Source organism: Mauremys mutica, chromosome 16 (assembly GCF_020497125.1).
Source record: "Mauremys mutica isolate MM-2020 ecotype Southern chromosome 16, ASM2049712v1, whole genome shotgun sequence".
Classification (NCBI taxonomy): domain Eukaryota; kingdom Metazoa; phylum Chordata; order Testudines; family Geoemydidae; genus Mauremys; species Mauremys mutica.
This window is the reverse complement of record NC_059087.1, coordinates 32944317-32966868: the sequence shown is the minus strand read 5'-3', so window position 1 is coordinate 32966868 and position 22552 is coordinate 32944317. Positions and strand designations below refer to the sequence as shown.

General features: G+C 51.2%; 1 protein-coding gene across 3 annotated transcripts in view; it reads right to left on the bottom strand.

Moving 5' to 3' along the window:
• Positions 1–12694, bottom strand: part of TCN2 (transcobalamin 2) — a 32441-nt gene extending 19747 nt beyond the window's left edge. Inside the window, exons 1-3 of one of the 3 annotated variants that reach the window (XM_044989998.1) lie at positions 12543–12694; positions 10298–10531; positions 2986–3168 (exon numbers count right to left, since the gene is read on the bottom strand). Coding sequence is in view for 2 of the 3 variants with exons in the window: in XM_044989995.1 (XP_044845930.1) it covers positions 10298–10364 (67 nt within the window). In the remaining variant the exon portion in view is untranslated. The remainder of the gene's footprint in view (positions 1–2985; positions 3169–10297; positions 10532–12542) is intronic. The other 2 variants (XM_044989995.1, XM_044989996.1) reach the window with 2 other exon arrangements.
• Positions 12695–22552: the final 9858 nt, after the last annotated feature.

Genomic DNA, 22552 nt, shown 5'->3' with positions numbered 1-22552 from the left:
CTACTATAAAACTGACCTAAGAACTTTATTCAGATCTGTATGTGTAACTATCTTTTAACCTATACTCTCTCTTCTTTTTTAATAGATTTTAGTTTAGTTAAGAAGAATTAGCTGTAAGCAGATATTTGGGTAAGATTTGAAATATTCATTTACCTGGGTGGGATAATGTGTCTAATCCTTTGGGACTGGTAGAACTTTTTATACGATTAAAAAGTTTTTCAATAATCCTTATCATATTTGACTTGGCTGTCTGGGTGGGAGCTCAAGGCTGGGTTGCTTTAAGAGAACTGTTTTGGCTTCTGGGTAACCAGGAATGTAGTGTAGCTGTTTTGTTGCTGACTTGGTGAATCTAAGCCCTGGTCTACACTACGCGTTTAAACCGGTTTTAGGAGCATTAAACCGATTTAACGCCACACCTGTCCACACTAAGAGGCCCTTTATATCGATATAAAGGGCTCTTTAAACCGGTTTCTGTACTCCTCCCCAACGAGAGGAGTAGCGCTAATATCGGTATTACCATATCAGATTAGGGTTAGTGTGGCCGCAAATCGACGGTATTGGCCTCCGGGCGGTATCCCACAGTGCACCACTGACTGCTCTGGACAGCAATCTGAACTCGGATGCAGTGGCCAGGTAGACAGGAAAAGCCCCGCGAACTTTTGAATAACATTTCCTGTTTGCCCAGCGTGGAGCTCCGATCAGCACGGGTGGCGATGCAGTCCAAAATCCAAATCCAAAAAGAGCTCCAGCATGGACCGTACGGATGTGATCGCTGTATGGGCAGGCAAATCTGTTCTATCAGAGCTCCGTTACAGAAGACGAAATTCCAACGCATTTTTAAAAAATCTACAGACAGAGGCCACAGCAGGGACTCAGCATGCTGCTGCGTGACAAACGTAACGGAAAGCCAAAGAATCAAATGGACGCTCATGGAGGGAGGGAGGGGGGACTGAGGACTCAAGCTATCCCACAGTTCCTGCAGTCTCCGAAAAGCATTTGCATTCTTGGCTGAGCTCCCAATGCCTGTAGGGTCAAACACATTGTCCGGGGTGGTTCAGGGCATAGCTCATCAATTTACCCCCCTCACCCACCCCCAGAAGTAAAAGGGAAAAAAATCCTCTCTTGACTCTTTTAAATGTCACCCTATGTCTACTGAATGCTGCTGATAGACGCGATGCTGCAGCAGTCAACGGCAGCATCCTCGCCCCCCCTCCTTGGTGGCTGATGGTACAATATGGCTGATATCCATCATCATCATCAGCCTTGTGGCAGATGGTGCAGTGCAAAAGGACTGGTATCCGTCCTTATCATCAGCCCGTGAGTGCTCCTGGCTGGCCTCTGGTGAGGTCGGCTGGGGGCACCTGGGTAAAAAACTCCTGATCATTCCCAGTAGATGGTACAGTACGGCTGGTAACCATCTTCATCATAGCAACAGGGGGCTGAGCTCCATCAGCCCCCGCCTTTCATGTGTAAAGAAAAGACTCTGTTCTGCCTGGACTATCACAGCAGCGGGATGCTGGGCTCCTCTCCCCCACACTGCTTAATGTCCTGTCATAGCAGCTGGAGGCTGCCTTCCCCTCATATCTCACTAACAAGTCACTGTTTCTTATTCCTGCATTCTTTATTACTTCATCACAAAAATGGGGGACACTGCAACGGTAGCCCAGGAAGGCTGGGGGAGGAGGGAATCAACAGGTGGGGTTGTTGCAGGGGCACCCCCTGTGAATGGCATACAGCTCATCATTTCTGCGGGATCTGACACGGAGCGGCTGTGCTCTCTGATACACTGGTTCTCTAGTACACTTGCCCCATATTCTAGGCAGAACTGATTCTATTTTTAGATACCATAAAGGAGGGATTGACTCAGGGAGTCATTCCCATTTTTGTCTTTTGCGCCCCTGGCCGATCTCAGCCAGGGGCACCTATGACAGCAGCAGATGGTGCAGCACAAAAGGACTGGTAACCGTCATCTCATTGCCAATTTACAATGGCATGGTAGATGGTACAGAACGGCTGATAACCATCTCTGCTATCACGCAAAAGCAAATGAATGCTGCTGTGTAGCGCTGCTGAATCGCCTCTGTCAGCGGCATCTAGTACACATACAGTGACAGTGACAAGAGGCAAAACAGGCTCCATGGTTGCCATGATATGGCGTCTGCCAGGGCAATCCAGGGAAAAAGGGCGCGAAATGATTGTCTGCCGTTGCTTCCCCGGAGGAAGAAATGATTGATGACATTTACCCAGAACCACCCGCGACAATGATTTTTGCCCCATCAGGCACTGGGATCTCAACCCAGAATTCCAATGGGCGGGGGAGACTGCGGGAACTATGGGATAGCTACGGAATAGCTACCCACAGTGCAACGCTCCAGAAATTGACGCTAGCCTCGGACCGTGGACGCACACCACCGATTTAATGTGCTTAGTGTGGCCGCGTGCACTCGATTTTATACAATCTGTTTTACTAAATGGGTTTATGTAAATTTGGAATAATCCCGTAGTGTAGACGTATCCCCAGTATTAGAATAACCACCAGTTTTGGGGATTGTCTGCTCAATTAGGGCAAACTGCAAAGAATGGGGCAATCTCAGCATGGCCCCCTGGCACCAATAACAATGTTGAACAATTACAGGTATTGAACTAGACTCAGCATTAGAAAGTTTTCATGACACCAATTGGAATTTGCGTGAGAACTGGATGGTGCAGAGGATTGAGAATGAATAGAATGATGAATTGTCCACATCTAGATCACTGGTACAAATTCATCACAGGTCAGTCATGACTGATGGCTGCTGCTGCTAGGAAATGAGTTAACGAGGCTTAGACCGTCCCTCAGGGGGTGGGTGACTAGGTCTCAACTGATATTACCTCTGTTAGTACAGAGGCCAAAGGCGATGAAAAGCAAGTCTCTTCACCCAGCAGGCCAGCTCTGAGAGGGAGGAAGGATAAGTTTGATGGGTGGGATGGCACAGGGAAACTTGCCTGTGCCGAACTGGTCCTGTGGAGCGGTAAGAGGTCTCCAGCATAGCAGAATTCGTCAGTCTGGTTTTGCAACATTTGTGGAAGTGGAGCTCCATCTTGCAGCTGCCAGTTCCCATGCACAGATATGGGGGCCTGCTCTTCATCCACTCTCCCCTCCCATTGCTGCACAGTCATGTTACGGCACTATTGGGGGGAAGGAAAGAGGAGGAGGGGTATCTGCAGAGGGGAACCATCTCCTTGGCCCCCGCTGCAAACAGCCAAAGACATTTCTAGCTTCATCCCAACCCAGAGACAGGCTTGATTACAGCAGAGAGGTACAAAAGACCAGGGAGTGAAAGAGCCAGGAGCCAACAATTCTTCTTCGAGTGCTGTCCCTGTGGGTGCTCCACTCTAGGTGACGGTGTGTCCCAGTGCTGTCGACAGCACCGGGACGTACCGTCACCTAGAGTGGAGCACCCACAGGGACACACATCTCGAAGAACCTCAGTTACTGCAAGGTGAGTAACTTTCTCTTCTTGGTGTTGGAGCAATGCCAGGCCTGATGCCTGGCATCTCACAATGGAGCTGTGGGGGCATCAGGAAATATGAGCCCTAGCAGCTCTGGCCAGTAAATTCCAGCCCAGCCTTTTCTCCAGCCCCAGACATGCTGCAAGAGGGAGATCAGAGGATGAAATCAGTTTACCTCCAGGCCATGCGTATGATGTGGCTGCACAAATAATTAATACACTACTTGCACATAACTATAGCTCTGGAATCTCTCATTGTTGTATGCATTGTTGGTCCCAGGATATTAGAGAGACAAGGTGGGCAAGGTACAGGAACAGCGGAAGCTTCCTAAAAGTGGGGGGGCCGCTGGTGCCTAAACCATGGCCTTGTCCCCCACGCTGCCCCTTCCCTCTGAGGCCCTGCTCCATGCTGCCCCTTCTCCTGGACCCCCCCCACTCCCCATTTCCCCCAGACCCTGCGCTCCCCATTCCCCAAGGCCCCGCTCCCACGCCACCTCTTACCCCCAAGCCGCCCCCACTAGCCCCTGTCTGCCCCCTCCCCCTTTAAAAAGTGATGGGGCCACAGTGTGTGCGTGCCCCCCCCCCTTTCCAGCATAGGTAGTTAGCACATATTTCATGACACCATTCAAGGTGGAGTGGTCTGTTAACACTTCTGCAGTCACAGGACAAAAGAGCAGGAGTTACAGACTGTTGTAATAAGCCATAAATCCAATGTCTCTGTTCAATCCATGATTTTTAGGCCATGTCTACACTAGCAAGCTTACAGCGGCACACCTCTACGGATGCAGCAGTGCTGCTGTAAGATCGCTCGCGTAGCCACTCTATGCTGATGGGAGAGAGCACTGCTGCTGACATTACAAAACCACCTAAACCACCTAGCAGGGCTGTCCTTAGGATTTATGGGGCCCTACGCAGTATTATTAAACTGGTGCCCCTATGCCCAATGGCAGCCCAGGCTCGCAGCCTGGCAGTGGGAAGATGAGGCAACAGAGGATACTGAGCCACCCAGCCCGCCTCACGGTGGCTGAGAGTCACAGTTCCCCGCAGAGACCCCGTATCCTCTCCCTCACACAGAATGTGCGGCGCCGACGCATTCAGCTGTGACTACGGCCCCTGCCTAAGGAGACTGCAGTGAGCACTGGGTGTGCAGGAGCCAACCCGCTCTTATCTGTGTCATGGGCAGTGGGTGAAGCTGCCACTTGGGGAGGCCAGCTCCCCAGCCCACCTCTTCTGCCTGTGGCCACACCCATACTCCACTCCAGCTCTGCCCAGGCCCCACCCCCTTTGCCCAGGGCCCGCCCTCTCCCCACTGTCTCCCTCCTCACCCCCCTCCCAGCCAAATCCCTGAACTCAAATGAAGCAAATGACATTTGAAAAACCTCTCTTCTTCAATTTCTTTCTAAAGAAAATGGAACATGTTTTCTACTGCATGCCAGATGGTGAAGACTGGACAAGCAGAAGATACTTAATTAAAAACACTAAATTTGGGAATAAAAAAAATTGTCAGTCACAGATTTTTTGATATACCCTGAAGTTTGTCAGAGATCTATTTGCAAAAATTTTGTAGTAAGGGCAAGTCAGCTGTCTTGCTGAATACAGCATTAAATATTATGGAATATATGATGCTGCTCTTCTCTGTTTTAGATTTTCTTAATCGGTATTTCTAAACTGATTTTATATTTTAAATGTACTCCTAAACCATTCCAGATTACTACCTATTTAACTGACTGAAACAAAGACATTATTTTAAATTAATCAGTCAGAGGAGAGGCTGCGGGAACTGGGATTGTTTAGCCTGCAGAAGAGAAGAATGAGGGGGGATTTGATAGCTGCTTTCAACTACCTGAAAGGGGGTTCCAAAGAGGATGGATCTAGACTGTTCTCAGTGGTAGAAGATGACAGAACAAGGAGTAATGGTCTCAAGTTGCAGAGGGGGAGGTTTAGGTTGGATATTAGGAAAAACTTTTTCACTAGTAGGGTGGTGAAGAACTGGAATGGGTTACCTAGGGAGGTAGTGGAATCTCCTTCCTTAGAGGTTTTTAAGGTCAGGCTTGACAAAGCCCTGGCTGGGATGATTTAGTTGGGTTTGGTCCTGCTTTGGGCAGGGGGTTGGACTAGATGACCTCCTGAGGTCCCTTCCAACCCTGAGATTCTATGATTCTATGAGGTTTAATGTGTTCATAACAATGTTCATTGCTTTTAGAAAAAGGGAACACTAATTTACTTTGTGTGATCTCCATAACGACAGACATGTTTATGAAATTTCACCCCTGATGGCATGGGTGATGTAATTGATATGATGTGACATCATCATAGGACCTAATCACATCAGCCACACCATCAGGGGCTCGTTCACCTGCACACCTACCAATGTGATATATGACATGATGTGCCAGCAATGTCCCTCTGCCAGGTACATTGGCAAAACTGGACAGTCTCTACGCAAAAGAATAAACGGACACAAATCTGACATCAGGAATCATAACATTCAAAAACCAGTGGGAGAACACGTCAACCTCTCTGGTCACTCAGTAACAGACTTAAAGGTGGCAATTTTGCAACAAAAAAGCTTCAAAAACAGACTCCAGTGAGAAACTGCTGAACTGGAATTAATTTGCAAACTAGATACCATTAACTTGGGCTTGAATAGAGATTGGGAGTGGCTGGGTCATTACACAAATTGAATCTATTTCCCCATGTTGAGTATCCTCACACCTTCTTGTCAACTGTCTGAAATGGGCCATCTTGATCATCACTACAAAAGTTTTTCTTCTCCTGCTGATAACAGCTCATCTTAATTAGCCTCTTAGAGTTGGTATGGCAACTTCCACCTTTTCATGTTCTCTGTATCTCTATCTTCTTACTATATGTTCCATTCTATGGCCACGAAAGCTTATGCTCAAATAAATGTGTTAGTCTCTAAGGTACCACAAGTACTCCTGTTCTTTTTGCGGATACAGACTAACACGGCTGCTACTCTGAAACCTTTCACTTTTAAGTTACTAGATCCCCTCTGGAGGAAGACTCACCAGGCTGTAGCAGCTAGCTGTGGGAGCCTGCCTGTGGGAGACTGCAGGAAGGGTTAGAACAGAGATAGGAAGAGGTGGAAGGGTGGACACTAAGACCCAGGAGTGCCCCAATTTTTTGGGTGCCCTATGCAGCTGCGTATGCTGCATATGCTTAAGGATGGCCCTGGGTGGTAGCTGTGTCAGCAGGAGAAGCCCTCCTGTTAGCAGAGCACTGCCTACACCAGGAGTTAGGTTGGTGCACCTGTGTGTCGCTCAGGGTGTGGATTTGTGTGGTTATACCAACACTTGTTTGCAGTATAGACCAGGGCTAAGCTTTCATGTAAATGTAACCCAGGCTTATGCAATGGGGCACGCTGTAGTGGCTGAACCACAGAGAGATTTAAGAGCCTGCGACAGCATTCTTGGTCAGAGGTCTGGTTTAGCCCAGGCAAGAGGCAGTCGTGCCTCTAGCTCTAGAGGGTACTGGTTCAGTCCCTGCTAACTCTAACTCACTAAGGGTTGGGTTTTTTACGTAAAAATCTTAAGAGCAGAGTCCTTAGGCTGGAATCCAACATTCTGGGTTCAAACTTTACAAATTCAGAATTGTGCCCTTACCTTAAATTTGAGGCCAAACTCATGGATGGCCTGGAAGGGACGGAGCACAGATGCCTGGTGCTTTATACAGTCTGTTAAATCTTATTTAGTAAGCCAGCCTCACTAAGGGTACGTCCATACTACCCGCCCGGATTGACGGGTAGCGATCGACTTCTCGGAGTTCGATATATCGTGTCTCATCTAGACGCGATATATAGAACTCCAAACGCGCTCCCATCGACTCCGGAACTCCACCACTGCGAACAGCGGTGGTGGAGTCAACGGGGGAGCCGCGGACTTCGATCCCGCGGCGTGAGGACGGGTAAGTACTTCGAACTAAGGTACTTCGAGTTCAGCTACGCTATTCGCGTAGCTGAACTTGCGTACCTTAGTTCGAAACCCCCCCCCAGTGTAGACCAGGCCTAACAGCCCATCTCCTGCAGGTGCTAGAGGCTGTTCACATGAGAGGGAAGGAAACAACGGCTTATCGACAGGGCAACTGGATCCAGACTGGTTGTCCCTACTCTGGTCTGGGTTGGGAAGGTCAGTTGCTTTGGTTTCAGCAGGGCGGGAAGGTACTTTGGGGGAGAACAAGAAGATATGTTCCCTAATAAAGGGAGGCAGCAGCAGCTCTGGCTGCACATGGACAGGTCTTTCCTGGAACACACAGCTACTGGAGAGAGAGGAGTCTTATTTTAGAGAGCCTGATTTGAGCCTTGGAAAGCAGGAAGCAGGGTTCCTCTCAGAGAGACTCTGACCATGGGGCAGCAGGAAGAGAAGCCGTCAGTCATGGCCCATGTACAATTAAAAGAACAACTGAAGAGCTGAATGCACCCAAGGAATGTGCCTGCTACATGGCCTCACGGATATGAAACAAGCATGTTACTAATCTAGAGGACTGTATGACTGAGGGGACCAAGAAGGAGATATGGAGCCTTCCGACTCTAAGCCACTCATTGGAATCTGGTCCTAAGCAAGCAGTGACAAAGTTGGTCCCATCTGGCTGCATGAAAATATTGGGAGTCTTGGACAACTCTGTAGGGGACAAGTGTCCTCACCCCCGGGGGGCATCATAACTGGCACTACTAGGCACCCTGGCTGGCACTCTCAGCTGAGGGGCCAAGGGTCAAGAAGACATGGAGACCAAAAGGTGAAACTCTGGCCCCTGTTCAGTAATAAAACCCACAATGACTTCAGTGGGGCCAGGCTTTCACCCTACATTCCACTAGAGGAAGGAGGTCCCTCCAGGTCAGGATTTAGGCATTGGGAAGGGGGAGGCATCCATTGCCGCACCCCATGCTGCGTCTGCTCTGAGCACAGATAGGCTCCAGGGACCTCAGAGCATTACATTAACTTTAAAAAACATAGGGTGTGGAGAAGGAGGAGAGGGACATAAAGCAGGGACATAAACCTTCCTTAGAGGTTTTTAAGGCCCAGCTTGACAAAGGCCTGGCTGGGATGATTTAGTCGGGGATTGGTCCTGCTGTGAGCAGGGGGTTGGACTAGATACCTCCTGAGGTCCCTTCCAACCCTGAGATTCTATGATTCAGTGCACTGGTCTCTCCCAATTCAGCAGAAGTGGTTTGCTCACACCAAGGGCAGAGCTTGCTCCCACATGTGGCCTAGCGTTAGCTATAAAATGCCCTGCACTCCAGTGAAAAAAGGAATGCAACACTAAGGGCTTGGCTACACTTGCGAGTTACAGTGCAATAACGGAGCCCTGGGCGCACTAGCTCACTCCCTGTCCACACTGGTAAGGCACGTAGAGCCCTCTGACTCCGCAGCTACGGCGCTGCTGCTGGTTCTCCACCTCGGCAAGTGGAATAATGTTTGCTGCGCCTTGGCTACAACGCCCGGGTGTCAGTGTGAACGAGGTGTTGTGTTACTGAACTCTGATCGGTCTCCAGAAACGTCCCATAATCCCTTAAGTCAAGTGGCCACTCTTGTCACTGTTTTGAACTCCTGTAGGAATGCAGAAATGCCCTTTCAAAGCTCCATTTCTGACAGATGGCATGCAAGCCAATACTGTGGAATGCTGGGGGTGGGGGTGGGGGAGGGATGTCTGCAGCTGTATGAACTTACAAGACAGCATGCTGACCTGCTCTCAGCCCCCAAAAAACCCACTCTCCCCCCCACATACACACAACACACCCCCTGTCACACTCCCCCACCCCACCCCCATTTGAAAAGTACGTTGCAGCCACTTGCATGCTGGGATAGTTGCCCATAATGCACCACTCCCAATGCCACTGCAAGTGCTGCAAATGTGGCCATGCCAGTGCACTTGAAGCTGTCAGTGTGGACAGACTGCAGCGCTTTCCCTACTGTGCTCTGCAAAGGCTGGTTTAACTCAAAGCACTCTACATCTGCAAGTGTAGCCATGCCCTGAGCTTGTCTGCACCTTTTTTATCCAGGGCTGTACATGGTGCCTATTGCCATGGTATCTGAGGGCCTTTCACCTCCTGCAGCTCAGAGGAAAACCGTCATCACTCCAGGAAATGGAGAGGAAATAAAAACCAAGTGAGCCAGACACAAGCACCAAAGAGAAACTACTTGGAAGAGAGAAGCTGAAACAAGTATATGCAATACTCCTCCAGACATGCAGGAACCTAGGGCTGCTCACAGGCAGACCGGGGCTCTGTCGGGAAGTTCAAGCTCGTTCGTAGCCAAGAGAAAAACGCCTAGCATTTATACAATGCTTTCCATCATGAACAATCCCAGAAGATGCAAATCATGCCGCCCACTAGTGAAAAACAGCCGCCTCTGGAGAGGAAGACAGCATCTGTTTCCTAGTATACAGCAAAACTACACAACAGTTTAAAGCAGGAAGTGATGAAACCTGGCATAAAACCACAAGGGAATTTGGTCAGGAGGATATCAGGGCTAACACCCTTGATCTCAACAAAACCATCTGGACTCATCAATGCTCACGACCAGTCAGGAGCTCTGTTATGTCTTGTGACATATGTTCAGCAGCCCAAGGACTTCCTAGCATTGCTTCAATACTGACTTACAGGGAAGAGCACTCCTTACTGCAGCACCAATACTCAGCAATGGTTTATTTTTAATGGGAAGACAAGAGGTGCTTCCATCTACCCTAGTGGGTCTGCATGTATTAATCGATGCATGCATTGAGCGGAAGTGAGGAGCCTTGAAAAGTCTCATGGTACAGGAAGAATGTATGTAGAAAGCTTCTGTACTCACCACAGAGCTGGACTGGGAGGGCCAAGACATGGAGGACGAAAAGGAGCTGCAACATCCTGGGCTCCATATCTGCAGTAGGAGGGAAGGCAGTGGGGAGAGGTGATCAAAGCCCTGGCAGGGAGACCACACACTGATCTGCAGAGCCTGGCGACTGCAGTGCTGAGCCAATTCCTTTGAGGTCACTGATTAAACCAGAGAAGTGTCGCAACAGGATCCTCTGCTCGGGTTCAGGGGCTAAGTCAGCAGAAAGAGAAAGGACTTTGGCTGAGTGGGAAATGAAGAGAAACCCAGAGAGCTAAAGCTGCAAGGAGGTGCAACTGCTTTTCTTTCCTGCTTCTTTTTGCACTCTCCTGGTCATCTGTCCTAAGGGGCAGTCTCCTGTCCTCGTACAGATAGTATGTTGGACATCTTAACCAGGCGAGCTGGGGCTTTCAGCCCCTTCTCCTGGGCAAACAATAGCAGAACAATGCAGGGTCAGACAGCCCTGACAAGCGAGTCAGTTTCACACTGGTGTAACTTCATGGGAGCTACTCCTGATTTACACAAGTGTGAGGGGAGAGTCCGGCTTGCTGAACGCCTGTGAACTGCTAGAGAAGCTCTTGGTGCTGGGTATGAGGGACGTGGAGCTGGGGAGGGGGAAAGAGCTACTCAAACCATTTCCATGTCCCAGAGCTAGGAAACTGCTGCATCCCAAGGAGGCCCACCCCCAGCTCTGAACGGGCTAGGACAGACACCTGGAAATAGCATCAGGAACAAGCAAAAATGGCTGGATCATTCATGGCCACCAATAGCACTGGGGTTATGCACATGCTAAGGGAACAGTGGGCTGAATCCTGGCCTCAGTTATGGGATAGAACTCCAGTTACTGAAGTCCAGGGAGCATCTCTGGGTCAGGTGTAACTGACTGCAGCATTTGGCTCACTATTTATAGTTGTTAACCCAATAAACCTGAAGTTCAGCCCCACTGACTGTGGATCTCTCAGGTAGTATTAAACCCAATCTCTACCCAGATGCACACCCTCCCTGGCCCTCCTGAACAGTAGCCATCCCTCTCACTGGCCTCAGAGCTCATCAGCTGCTGGCAGTTCTGGCAGGCGTGATGGGCACAGAAGGCTCCTTTTACTGTCCTCACATCTAGACCCCTAAATAAAGCTGCAGCAGATTATGCAGACACAGCTGATGACACGTGTTCCGAGTACTAGAGACATGGAACTGCAAACACTCCTAACAGCCAGGCCAGGCCAGTATTCAGCAAGTGACGAGTATTGGTGCATTTTAATTGTTTAAGGGATTCACTCTTCTTTGGGGCAATGTCTGCCCTTCTCCAGGCTATGCAAACATTGCGTGGTCGGGGTCATCAAGGGAGGGGAATGGCCAGGAGGAAACAGTGGACTCATAGGTGTCAGCACTAATTCCATTAAGATTTTTATATAGCAGTTATCACCATTGTATTTTGCTCTATTCTGTCTGCCCACTAGGAGCTGCTGCATGGGTTCCTTGTCTGCTTCTGCAGCCTGTAATAACACAACTGCCCATAAAGGGAGGGCTCGGATAAGGGCTGGCCAGCTGCATGGATTCTCCAGAGCTTCCCCAAACTCACAGGATCTGGGAACACTCTCCTTGTTAAGAAGCCAGGTCCCCTTCCCTTTCTGTGGGCCAGAAAATTCCTGCTCCAGATGCTATGGTGCCATAGACACTTGGAGCGATTCAACCTCTAGAGCTTTACTATTCTCCTGCTGCAGGTTTCCCCACAGGACTGGACAAGAGCGCCCCAGCCACTAGTGCCAATAAGAGAGGTTCATAGAAGCAGCCATACAACATTTCATCACCTCTGCTGGGCTTCATCCTGCTGGAACAAAACCAGAAGACGTGCTAAATGTGTAACAAAGCATGTGCACTGCAAACACCAGCCCTGAGTAGACCGGTGGTCTTTAGGACCCAGAGAGGGACGGAAATCTGCCTGTCTTGCTCGTAAACAAAACGAGCAGGGGGCAAAAGTTACACCCGATAATGGGATCTTCCCTGTAAATCCTGGGCTGCCTGGAGTTCTGACTAAAGCCTAGGGTCTTCTGACCTGGAACTAGTCTGATAGCCTGAGTGGCTCTAAAACTAGTTGCAATAATACAGCAGTTCCCATTGTGTTGGGGGGGGGGGTCTTTCTGCCCCTAAATGCTTCAGTCTTGGGATTTTGGACAGGGGGGTCCCAAAACTAGCTGTTCTAAAAGCAGGCTGGCTGGCATCTTACCCTGGTTACTTGCGCTGCAGAGATCCTGGAGGCAGAACAAAGGCTGAGCAAGGTATTGTTCTTCACTCTTGTTTTCCTGTTGTGGTCATGTGACCTCTCCCCCTAGCTCAGCTGCTGGAGTCAGCTGTTTGCTGTAGTGCTGGGGAAGCACGGGGAGAAGAGAGCTCAGGGCAGCAGGAGTTCTGGAACGGAAAACTGGGGGCAAGGACCTAATAAAAGCTCCTAATGGGTTTGATTATTAATAAAATCAAAGGAAAAAGATTCAAAATAGCCTGAATTCTAGTCCTGGGTTTAGATTAAGTCTGTTCCCAGATCATTTAGAACTTCACCTAGAATTTAAAAGAAATAACTCTTCCCCCAACAGATGGGGCCCAAAATTCAGAGTCAGTAGGACCATAACTGCTCAAGGGTCAACTGTGGGCTCCGGCAGTAAGTCTAAAACAGGCCTGCACAACTCATAAAGCGGTGAGGGCCATATTACTCCAAAGAAAATAGCTGAGGGCCGAACCCCCCGGCCGTACTGAAACACCCCCTCCCCCAGCACCACCCAGCCCCGCCGAACCTACCCCCCAGCACCACCCAGCCCCTGTGTAAGCAAGCAGGACTTGCCCTGGCGGCGGCGCCACCTGCTGGTCTTCTTGGGAATTAGCTCATCCAGCTGTTGGAGTGCCCTCTGCAGGCCGGTGTCCCACTGCCGCTGGCTCTGTGTCCCTCCTGGACTCCAGTGCCCTTTGATCTGGGGTGCTGCCCCCTGGCAATACCCCCACACTCTGGCTCTGGGTCTCCCCTCTCTGGGGAACCCCCAATCCACTAATCCCCACCTCACCTCAGTATAAGCTACTGCCAGTCACCAACTAGCCCCCGCACCCTGGGGCAGACTGCAGTATATCAGCCACTCATTACAGGCAAGGTTGGGTTTGGACCTGCTGCCTCCCTCTATAGCTGGGCTGCCCCTCTGCAGCCCTGGTACTGGTCTTAGGCCCTGTCATAAACAGATAGTTAAGGTCTCTTTTACCTGTAAAGGGTTAACAAGGTCAGTAACCTGATGAACACCTGACCAGAGGACCAATCAAGGGACAAGATAATTTCAAATCTCTGTGGAGGGAAGTCTTTGTCTGTGTCCTTTGTTTGGGTTGCCGTTCTTTTTTTGGATCTAAGAGAGGCCAGACATATCTTCAAGTTCTCCAAGTTTTCCTGAAGTATTTCCTACTATCCAGTATAGTGAGTATTAGAAAGGCAGATTAGTCTTATAATTAATTTCTGCATTTGCAATTGTGTGTTGGCTGGAGAAATATCTTTATTTCTGTTTGCTGTTACTTTGATTATTCTGAGAAAGAAGGGGGGAGAAGTCTCTCCAGGTTTATAGCTAGACCCTGTATATTTTCCATCTTGGTGTTATAAAGATAGTGTGCTTTCTTTCTTTCAATAAAATCCTTTTCTTTTTAGAACTTGATTGATTTCTTCCCTTGTTTGGATTTTCAGGGGAAGGGAAGGGGAGGGGGGAAAAGTGAATCCCTCTTTGTTTTGATTCAAGGAGTTTGAATCTGAGGTGATCTTTCCCAAGGACAAGGGGAGGGGGAAGAAGGTGGGGGGAATGGATTATTTCCCTTTGTCTTAAGATCCAAGGAAGTTGGGATCTGTGTTCCCCAGGGAAAGTTTGGGGGAACAGGGAGTGTGCTAGACACTGGAACTTCTAGCTGGTGGCAGTGTACCAGGATTTAAGTTTAGAGGAGCCCATGCAGGTCCCCATCTTGTGGACGCTAAAGTTCAAAGTGGGGAATAAACCTATGACAGGCCCTTAGCTAGGCCCGCAGCCTGGGGGTTTTCCAGGCTGGAGCTCCCCAGCTCCTCTAGCCTTCCCCCAGCCCTGCTCCACTCCCGGTACCCTGCTCAGGTCCCTAGCAGCCAGACCCTTCTCTCTTTACAAGCAGAGAGAGACTTCCTCTGGGCCTCTGGCCCACAGCCTTTTTATACAGGCCAGCTGGGGAGGCTTCCCCAATCAGCTCAGCTTTTCCCCTGCCACAGCCCTCCCCCAGAGCTGTTTTAAGCCCTTCAGGGCAGGAGCGGGGTAACCACCCTGCTACACCCCCCACAACACATCCCCCACCTCAGTGCCGCCCGCACCGTGGAAACAAACCCTCCTTCCCCAGTGCCGCCCCGCCGAAACAGCTGTGGGCTGAAAAGGAAGGGTTTTTTGGGGGGGGGAGAAGGGGGGGTAATACTTTAATTGAAAAATTCTTAATAAAAGCAAACCATTTTTTAAATTTTAATTTTTTTATGAATCATGGAAAAATGAAGAACTCCTGTTCCGTTGAAAGAAACCTTTTGTACTTTTCATAATTACCTTGCAAATTTAATGAGAGATATTACATCTCTTTCCGGCAACAAGCTTGTCATATTCGGGGGTCATATTTGAAGTGGATATTTTCATAATGTCTTCCAAATGGTTGTCAGAGAAGAACGTTGCTTGTTTTTATTCATGTTCATGATGGAAAATGTTTGTTCACATATGTAAGTGCTTCCAAAAATGCTGAACGTTTTCAGTGCAACTTCAATAAGATTCTTGTATTTTTCCATCGTCCAGACTTTTGTAGAAGTCTCGCAGGCTGCTTTCTCTGTGCCTATTTCGGTAAACTGCCAAACATTGAAGTTCAATAACCTCCAACTGCAAATCTAGTGGCACTTCCTCTGGATCCACAGAAAAGGGATCTTCAATCAGCGTCAACTGGATGTCATCATCTTTAGACAGAGTAAGTCTTCTGTCAAATTCTTCAATCAAAAGATTGATGTGCTTTGCGTATTTTTCTCCTAACTCGGCATGTTTGTGCTGAGGGATATACTGTGCACAAGTGGGAAAGGGACACATTTCACCTTTTGACAGCTGACTTCTGAAAAGTTTCAATTTCATTTTGAAAGCTTTCACTGCTGCACACATTTGACATATATGTTGATTTTTTCCCCTGAAGTTGAATGTTGAGATCATTCAGGTGGCTGTAATATCAAAAAAGAAAAAGATCTTGATTCCAGGACTCATTTTCAAGCTCTGGGAATTTTATTGGCCCATTTTCTAGGAATTTTGCTACCTCCTCTTTCAAAGCAACGAAACGCTGGAGCACTCTTCCTCGACTCAACTACCTCACTTCTGTATGGTAGATTAAGTTGCTGCACTTGGTGTCTTCCCCTTCAAGAAAGGCTCGAAATGTCCTGTTTTAATCCTCTAGAACGGATGTCGTTTACAATGGAAACTACCACTGACATTACATGCTAAAATTTGAAGACTTTGCTACACAAAACTTGCTGATGTATAATGCAGTGATGTTTGGTTATTTGTCTCCCGATAAATTCTTCAAGAAGAGTAACTGCTCCAACATTTTTTCCCGCACATAGCTGGAGCACCATCAGTACAAATGGCCACCAAGTTTGTGAAATCTAATCCCAATTTATCATTCATGCACTTTATCACTTCACTGGAGATTTCTTTTCCGGTTGTGCGACCCGTCATGGAGCACATGCCAACAAGTTCTTCAGTAATTTCAAAGTTTTTATCAATACCTCTAAGAAAAATAAGAATTTGGGCAGTGTCTTTTAAATTGGTGCTTTCATCCATAGCTAGGGAGTAAAAGCAGAATTCACTGACTCTCTGCTTTAACTGATCACTTAGATTGCTAGAAATGTCAGCTAGTCTTCTCTGTACAGTCATGCGTGATAGACTGACATTCTCAAATATTCCCCTTTTCTGGACATAACTCAGATACAGCAATCAACATACACTTTTTTAAAAACTGGCCTTCTGTGAAGCATTTCCCAGCAGCAGCAATTTCCTTAGAAATTTGAAAGCTTCCTTTAGTAACCGTATCGTTCTCAGTGCTCACTTTCTTGAAAATTTGCTGTTCTCCACTAAGGTTTTTCACTAAACTGGCTGCTTTAATTATTTTTTCATTTGGGTTCAATTTGGCAAGACTGGGATGTTTCATTTCAAAGTGCCGCTGAAGGTTGTATTCTTTCGGAACGACTAACGTTTCACGACACACAAGGCACAGTATTTTGTCTTTGGAAAGAGTACATAAGTATTTATTCGTCCATTCAGTGTTGAAAACTCTGTGCTCTGATTCTATTTTTCTCTTTTTCTTTTCACTCATGGTAGCCATTATGAAGCTCAAAATGTTGTTGAATAAATTCACACACAAGGGAAACAGTCACAGTCACACACAAAGAGAAGAGATATCTCACGGCGCGTGGCACACTAGCAAGGCACTGACAGTGTGTGGAAGCCTGTAGAGGGGGAAAGAAATGGCACGCATAGGGTAACCAGATAACAGCAGTAAAATGGGACCCGCCCTCTCCCTGCTCGGCCCCACCATTACACCCCTCTTCAACCCCCCAAGGGTCACTATATTACTGCACACAGCAGTACCAAAAATTAAAATACTGAAAATGGATGCCTCCCTCTAGCCACCAACTCGCCGCTCGCCTCCTCACCCCCCCCCCACCCAAGTATAAAGCCTCACCGCCACTACCTGTCCACCCACCCTCTCGGTTCATCATCCCTCCATGAAAGAAGGGGAGGGGAAAAGGGGGACAGTTTGAAGGGATTTTCTGGGGCTATGAACTCAGCCAGGGAGAGGAAAGGGGGCAGTGTGAAGGGATAGGATGTGACTGTCCAACACACAAACACAGAGGCCGCAGGGAGCCCGGGATGGGGGGAAAGCAGTGTGATAGGGGCCAGGGAGGGGTAAGGTCCCTGGACCAGGGAAGCGGGCAGCAGTCGGGACAGGGCAGGTGCAACACACACATGCAGGGCCGCCCGTGGGGGGCAGGGGAGGGGGCAAGTGGGGCAATTTGTCCCAGGGGGCCCCCCCACGAGAATGTCAGAGGCTCCACCTCGCCTCTGCCTTCGCCTTCCCCCGGCACCTCAGCGTGCCGTTTCCAGGAGCAGCCCTGGACAGCTCTGCAGCGGTGTTGCTCCAGCTAGGCCTGAGCTCCTCCTGCTCAGAGCCGTGTGGTAAGGGGGCGGGGCTGCGAGCTCATGCCCCACTGGAGCCAGGCCGCTGCAGCACTGTCCAGGGCCACTCCTGGATGCGGTGCGCTGAGGCTCCGGGAGAGGGGGGAGGCAGGGGTAAGCAGCATGGTAAGCCTCTCTGAGCCGGGCATCCGCCCCCAGCTCTGATCCCAGTTCCTCTGAACCAGACATCCCCCTGACCCCATCCCCCCCACAGCCCTGACCCCCAGCTCTGATCCCAGTTCCTCTGAACCAGACATCCCCCTGACCCCATCCCCCCCACAGCCCTGACCCCCAGCTCTGAGCCCAGCCCCTCTGAGCTAGGGTGACCAGACGTCCCGATTTTATTGGGACTGTCCCGATATTTGCTTGTTTGTCCCGCGTCCCGACCAATGTTAGGTCGGGACACTGGACAAACAAGCAAAGGCTCCGGAGCCCGAAGGGCTCGCGCCCTCCCCTGCCCCGACTCCGCCCCCTCCTTCCCCCATTGGATCCTTCCCCAAATCCTCGCCCCCATCCCCGCCCCCTCACTGCCCCATTGTCTCCCTCCCCAAATCCCCGCCTCTTTCCAAGCATGCCATGCCCAGGAGACTCAGGGGAGTGCGGGGCCGGGGTGAGTGTGAGTCTGGCCTGGCCCCGAGCAGGCAGGACTCAGGCGCGGTACCTGGAGGGAGAGTAGGGGGGCGGCCCGTGGGGCTAGGTGGCGGCTGTTCTCCCCACCTGGGCAGGGGACTCGGGAGCAGCCGCTGCTGCAGCTCCCACTGCTGCGGGGGGAGGAAGTGGCCAAGCACGTGGTGCTCGGCGGCTGCGGCTTTAGTGCCCGGACCCGAACCCCCCGAGCCCGGGCCTGCTGCGGGGCAGCGCGCACACTGCGCTCAGCCCCTGGCCAGTCGCGTCTGGGCTGGCTGCCCAGCTGGTGCAATCCCGTGGCGGAGGCATTGGCAGCCCAGTCCCGTTCGTTCCCCTGCAGGACCCGAGCGGGATGCGGGGGGCTGGGGCCTGCTGCCCCCACTCCGAGGCTGCCCGCAGGATTGCACCAGCTGGGCAGCCACCCCAGATGCGAGTGGCCAGGGGCTGGGTATGCGCAGCGTGCGCGCTGGGTCCCCGCAGCAGGCCCGGGCTCGGGGGGTTCGTGGGCGCCAGAGCCGCAGCTGCCGAGCTTGGCCAGCGGCCGCTTCCTCCCCCCGCGGCAGTGGGAGCTGCAGCAGCGGCTGCTCCCGAGTCCTGCTGCCCAGGTGGGGAGAACAGCCGCTGCCTGGCCCCGCAGGCCACCCCCTACTCTCCCTCCAGATACCGTGCCTGAGTCCTGCCTGCTCGGGGCCAGGCTGGACTCACACTCACCCCGGCCCCGTGCTCCCCTGAGTCTCCTGGGCCTCCCTCCAGCGCTTGCGGAGGGAGGAGGAATCGGGGGTGGGGGATTTTTTTTTTTTTTTGCTCTGCCGCCATTTTTTCCCCCTCTGCCCCCGCCCCGCCCCCCCGCGTCCCGATATTTGACCTGGGTGATCTGGTCACCCTACTCTGAGCTGGCCACCCTCCTGACCCCATCCCCCCACAGCCCTGACCCCCAGCTCTGAGCCCAGCCCCTCTGAACCGGACATCCCCCTGACCCCAGCCCCCCCCCCCAGCCCTGACCCCAGCTCTGAGCCCAGCCCCTCTGATCCAGACACCCCCCTGACCCCATCCCTCCCCCCGAAGCCCTGACCCCACGTCTGAGCCCAGCCCCTCTGAGCTGGACACCATCCTGACCTCATCCCCCACAGCCCTTACCCCCAGCTCTAAGCCCAGCCCCTCTGAGCTGGACACCCCCCTGACCCCAGCCCCCCCCCATCCCTGACCTCCAGCTCTGAGCCCAGCCTCTCTGAGACGGACACCCCTCTAACCCCATCCCCCCCCCATCCCTGAATCCCAGCTCTGAGCCCAGCCTCTCTGAGACGGACACCCCTCTAACCCCATCCCCCCCCCAGCCCTGAATCCCAGCTCTGAGCCCAGCCTCTCTGAGCCAAGGACCCCCCTGACCCCAGCCCCCGCTGCAGCTCGAGCCCAGGCCGGATGCCTCTCCCCTCACTTGCACTTACCGGCTCTGCCTCGTGCCCAGTGCTTCCCGCTTCAGCGGCCCCGGAAGTGACGCTGTACACCAGGCAGGAGGAGCAGGAGATGGAGGCGCCTGATCAGAAGCGTGGCTGCCAGGTTCGCCCCCTGCCCGGCGGGGGGAAGTGCGGGAGGACCGACCTCACAGCCTCGCGCGCACTGCACTCCGACCGCCCGGACGGTCAGAAGCACAAGGCTGTGAGGTTGCTCCCCCCACCCGGGCAGGGGGTGAACCCGGAAGCCCCCCGTACCGCTTGCCCACAGGCCACACAGTGGGTGGCCCGCGTGTTGTGCAGGCCTGGTCTAAAAATAGCAGGGTAGACCTTTGGGAGCTGGAGTTTGGGTTCTGAGAGCCACCCCTCTTGTGGGGTTTCAGAGCCTGGCCTCCAGCCCAAGCCTGAATGTCAGCACTGCAATTTTTAGCCCACACCAGCTGACCTGAGCCAGCCATGGCTGTGTCCTGGGTCCTGTATTGCAGTGTAGTTCACCAGCTTCAATGGATTTACACAGAGCTATAGGGAGAGGAAAGAAATAACTGAGGAGCTCAAACAAAACACGTCATAGATGGGTTCCTCTTCAGCTGTCAAGGACAGACACTTGCTGTCAGGGATCTGAAAGAGGCCTGTTAAGGGAGTGGACTCACCCCTGCAGCACCTCCTGCTGGTCATCCATGGGAATTAGCTCATTTTCCAGCCACTGGAGCACCCTCTGCAGGCTGGTGTCCTGCTACCACTTGCCCCCCCCATGTCCTTCCCAGACCCACTGCCCTGTTATCTGGGGCACTGCTCCCTGGCAGTAACCCCTCAGTCCTAGGGTCTCCCCTGGGAACCCCCACCCACTATCCCCACCTCACCTCAGTATCAGACTACTGCCAGTCATTGTCTAGGCCCCGCACCCTGGGGCAGACTGCAGTATCAGCCTACTCATCACTGGCAAGGCTGGGTGTGGACCTGCTGCCTTTGCCTACCTCTGGGCTGCCCTCTGCAACCCGCAGTACCTGTTAGCCCAATACTAGGCCGCAGCCTGGGGCTTTCCAGGCTGGAGCTCCGCAGCCTTTCTCCAGCCCTGCTTCTCTCAGGTACCCTGGCTCTAGCTCCCTCCAGCCCAGCCCAGCCCAGCCCGTCTCCCTCTATAGCCAAAGAGAGACTGTTTGCTTGAGCTCCCGGCTCAAGCCTTTAAAGGGCCAGCTGGGCCCTAATTGGGGCGTGGCCCAGCTGAGCCTGCTTCCCACTCAGCCCAGGCTGTTCTCCCAGCCCTCCAGCCCTCTCCCAGGGCTGGTTTTAGCCCTGTCAGGGCTGGAGCGGGTAACCACCTCACTACAAGGCCCAAAGCCCCACCACACACTTGGACTGAGCTAGTGGTCAGTAAAGATGATCCAGGAATAGACACCTCTTCCCAGCTCTGCCCAGGACTTGCTTTGTGACTTGGGCAAATCATTTAATCTCTCCCTGCCTCCATTTCCTCACCCACCCTTTGTCTAGCATGTGCATTTAGACTGTGAGCTTTTGAAGACAGGGCTCTTTTTTGTAGCAAAGCTTTTGATACGGTCTCCCACAGTATTCTTGCCGGCAAGTTAAAGAAGTATGGGCTGGATGAATGGACTGTAAGGTGGATAGAAAGTGATCAATGGCTCCATGTCTAGTTGGCAGCCGGTTTCAAGGGTCAGTCCTGGGGCTGGTTTTGTTCAATATCTTCATTAATGATCTGGAGGATGGCATGGATTGCACCCTCAGCAAGTTTGCAGATGACACTAAACTTGGAGGAGTGGTAGATACGCTGGAGGGTAGGGATAGGATACAGAGGGACCTAGACAAATTAGAGGACTGGGCCAAAAGAAACCTGATGAGGTTCAACAAGGACAAGTGCAGAGTCCTGCACTTAGGACAGAAGAATCCCATTCACTGTTACAGACTAGGGACTGAATGGCTAGGAAGCAGTTCTGCAGAAAAGGACCTAGAGGTTACAGTGGACAAGAAGCTGGATATGAGTCAATAGTGTGCACTGGTTGCCAAGAAGGCTAACGGCATTTTAGGCTGTATAAATAGGGGTATTGCCAGCAAATCGAGGGAGGTGATCATTCCCCTCCATTCGACATTGGTGAGGCTTCATCTGGAGTACTGTGTCCAGTTTTGGGCCCCACACTACAAGAAGGATGTGGAAAAATTGGAAAGAGTCCAGCGGAGGGCAACAAAAATGATTAGGGGCTGGAGCACATGACCTACGAGGAGAGGCTGAGGGAACTGGGATTGTTGTCTGCAGAAGAGAAGAATGAGGGGGAATTTGATAGCTGCTTTCAACTATCTGAAAGGGGGTTCCAAAGAGGATGGATCTAGACTGTTCTCAGTGGTACCGGATGACAGAACAAGGAGTAGTGGTCTCAAGCTGCAGTGGGGGAGGTTTAGGTTGGATATTAGGAAACCCTTTTTCATTAGTAGGGTGGTGAAGCACTGGAATGGGTTACCTAGGGAGGTGGTGGAATCTCCATCCTTAGAGGTTTTTAAGGCCCGGCTTGACAAAGTCCTGGCTGGGATGATTTAGTTGGTGTTCGTACCCTTCTAGCATCTAAAGTATGCAACTCAGATAGCCCTTTATTAGCATGCAGCTTTGGAAAAAACACTTATAAATTAACTATCTGATTGACATGAAACTTGGAAACTATTTTTAGTAAAAACCTGGGATCAGGTGTAAGAACCACCTTGTCTTTATGAAAAATAGTAAGTGGCAGGTCTGCCATCACAGCATGCACCTTCTGGCTGCAGTTACAGCAATAGAGAAGTAAAATATAGCTCACTGCGCTACCTGAGCAACTTTCCCCGTTACATGAGGGAGAAAAGGTCTGAGAGCCATGCAAATGGCCCTTACGTCTAAAATGTTTACAAGCAAATTCCTTTGCTGAGCTGCCCAGATGAGCTCCCCATCCAGG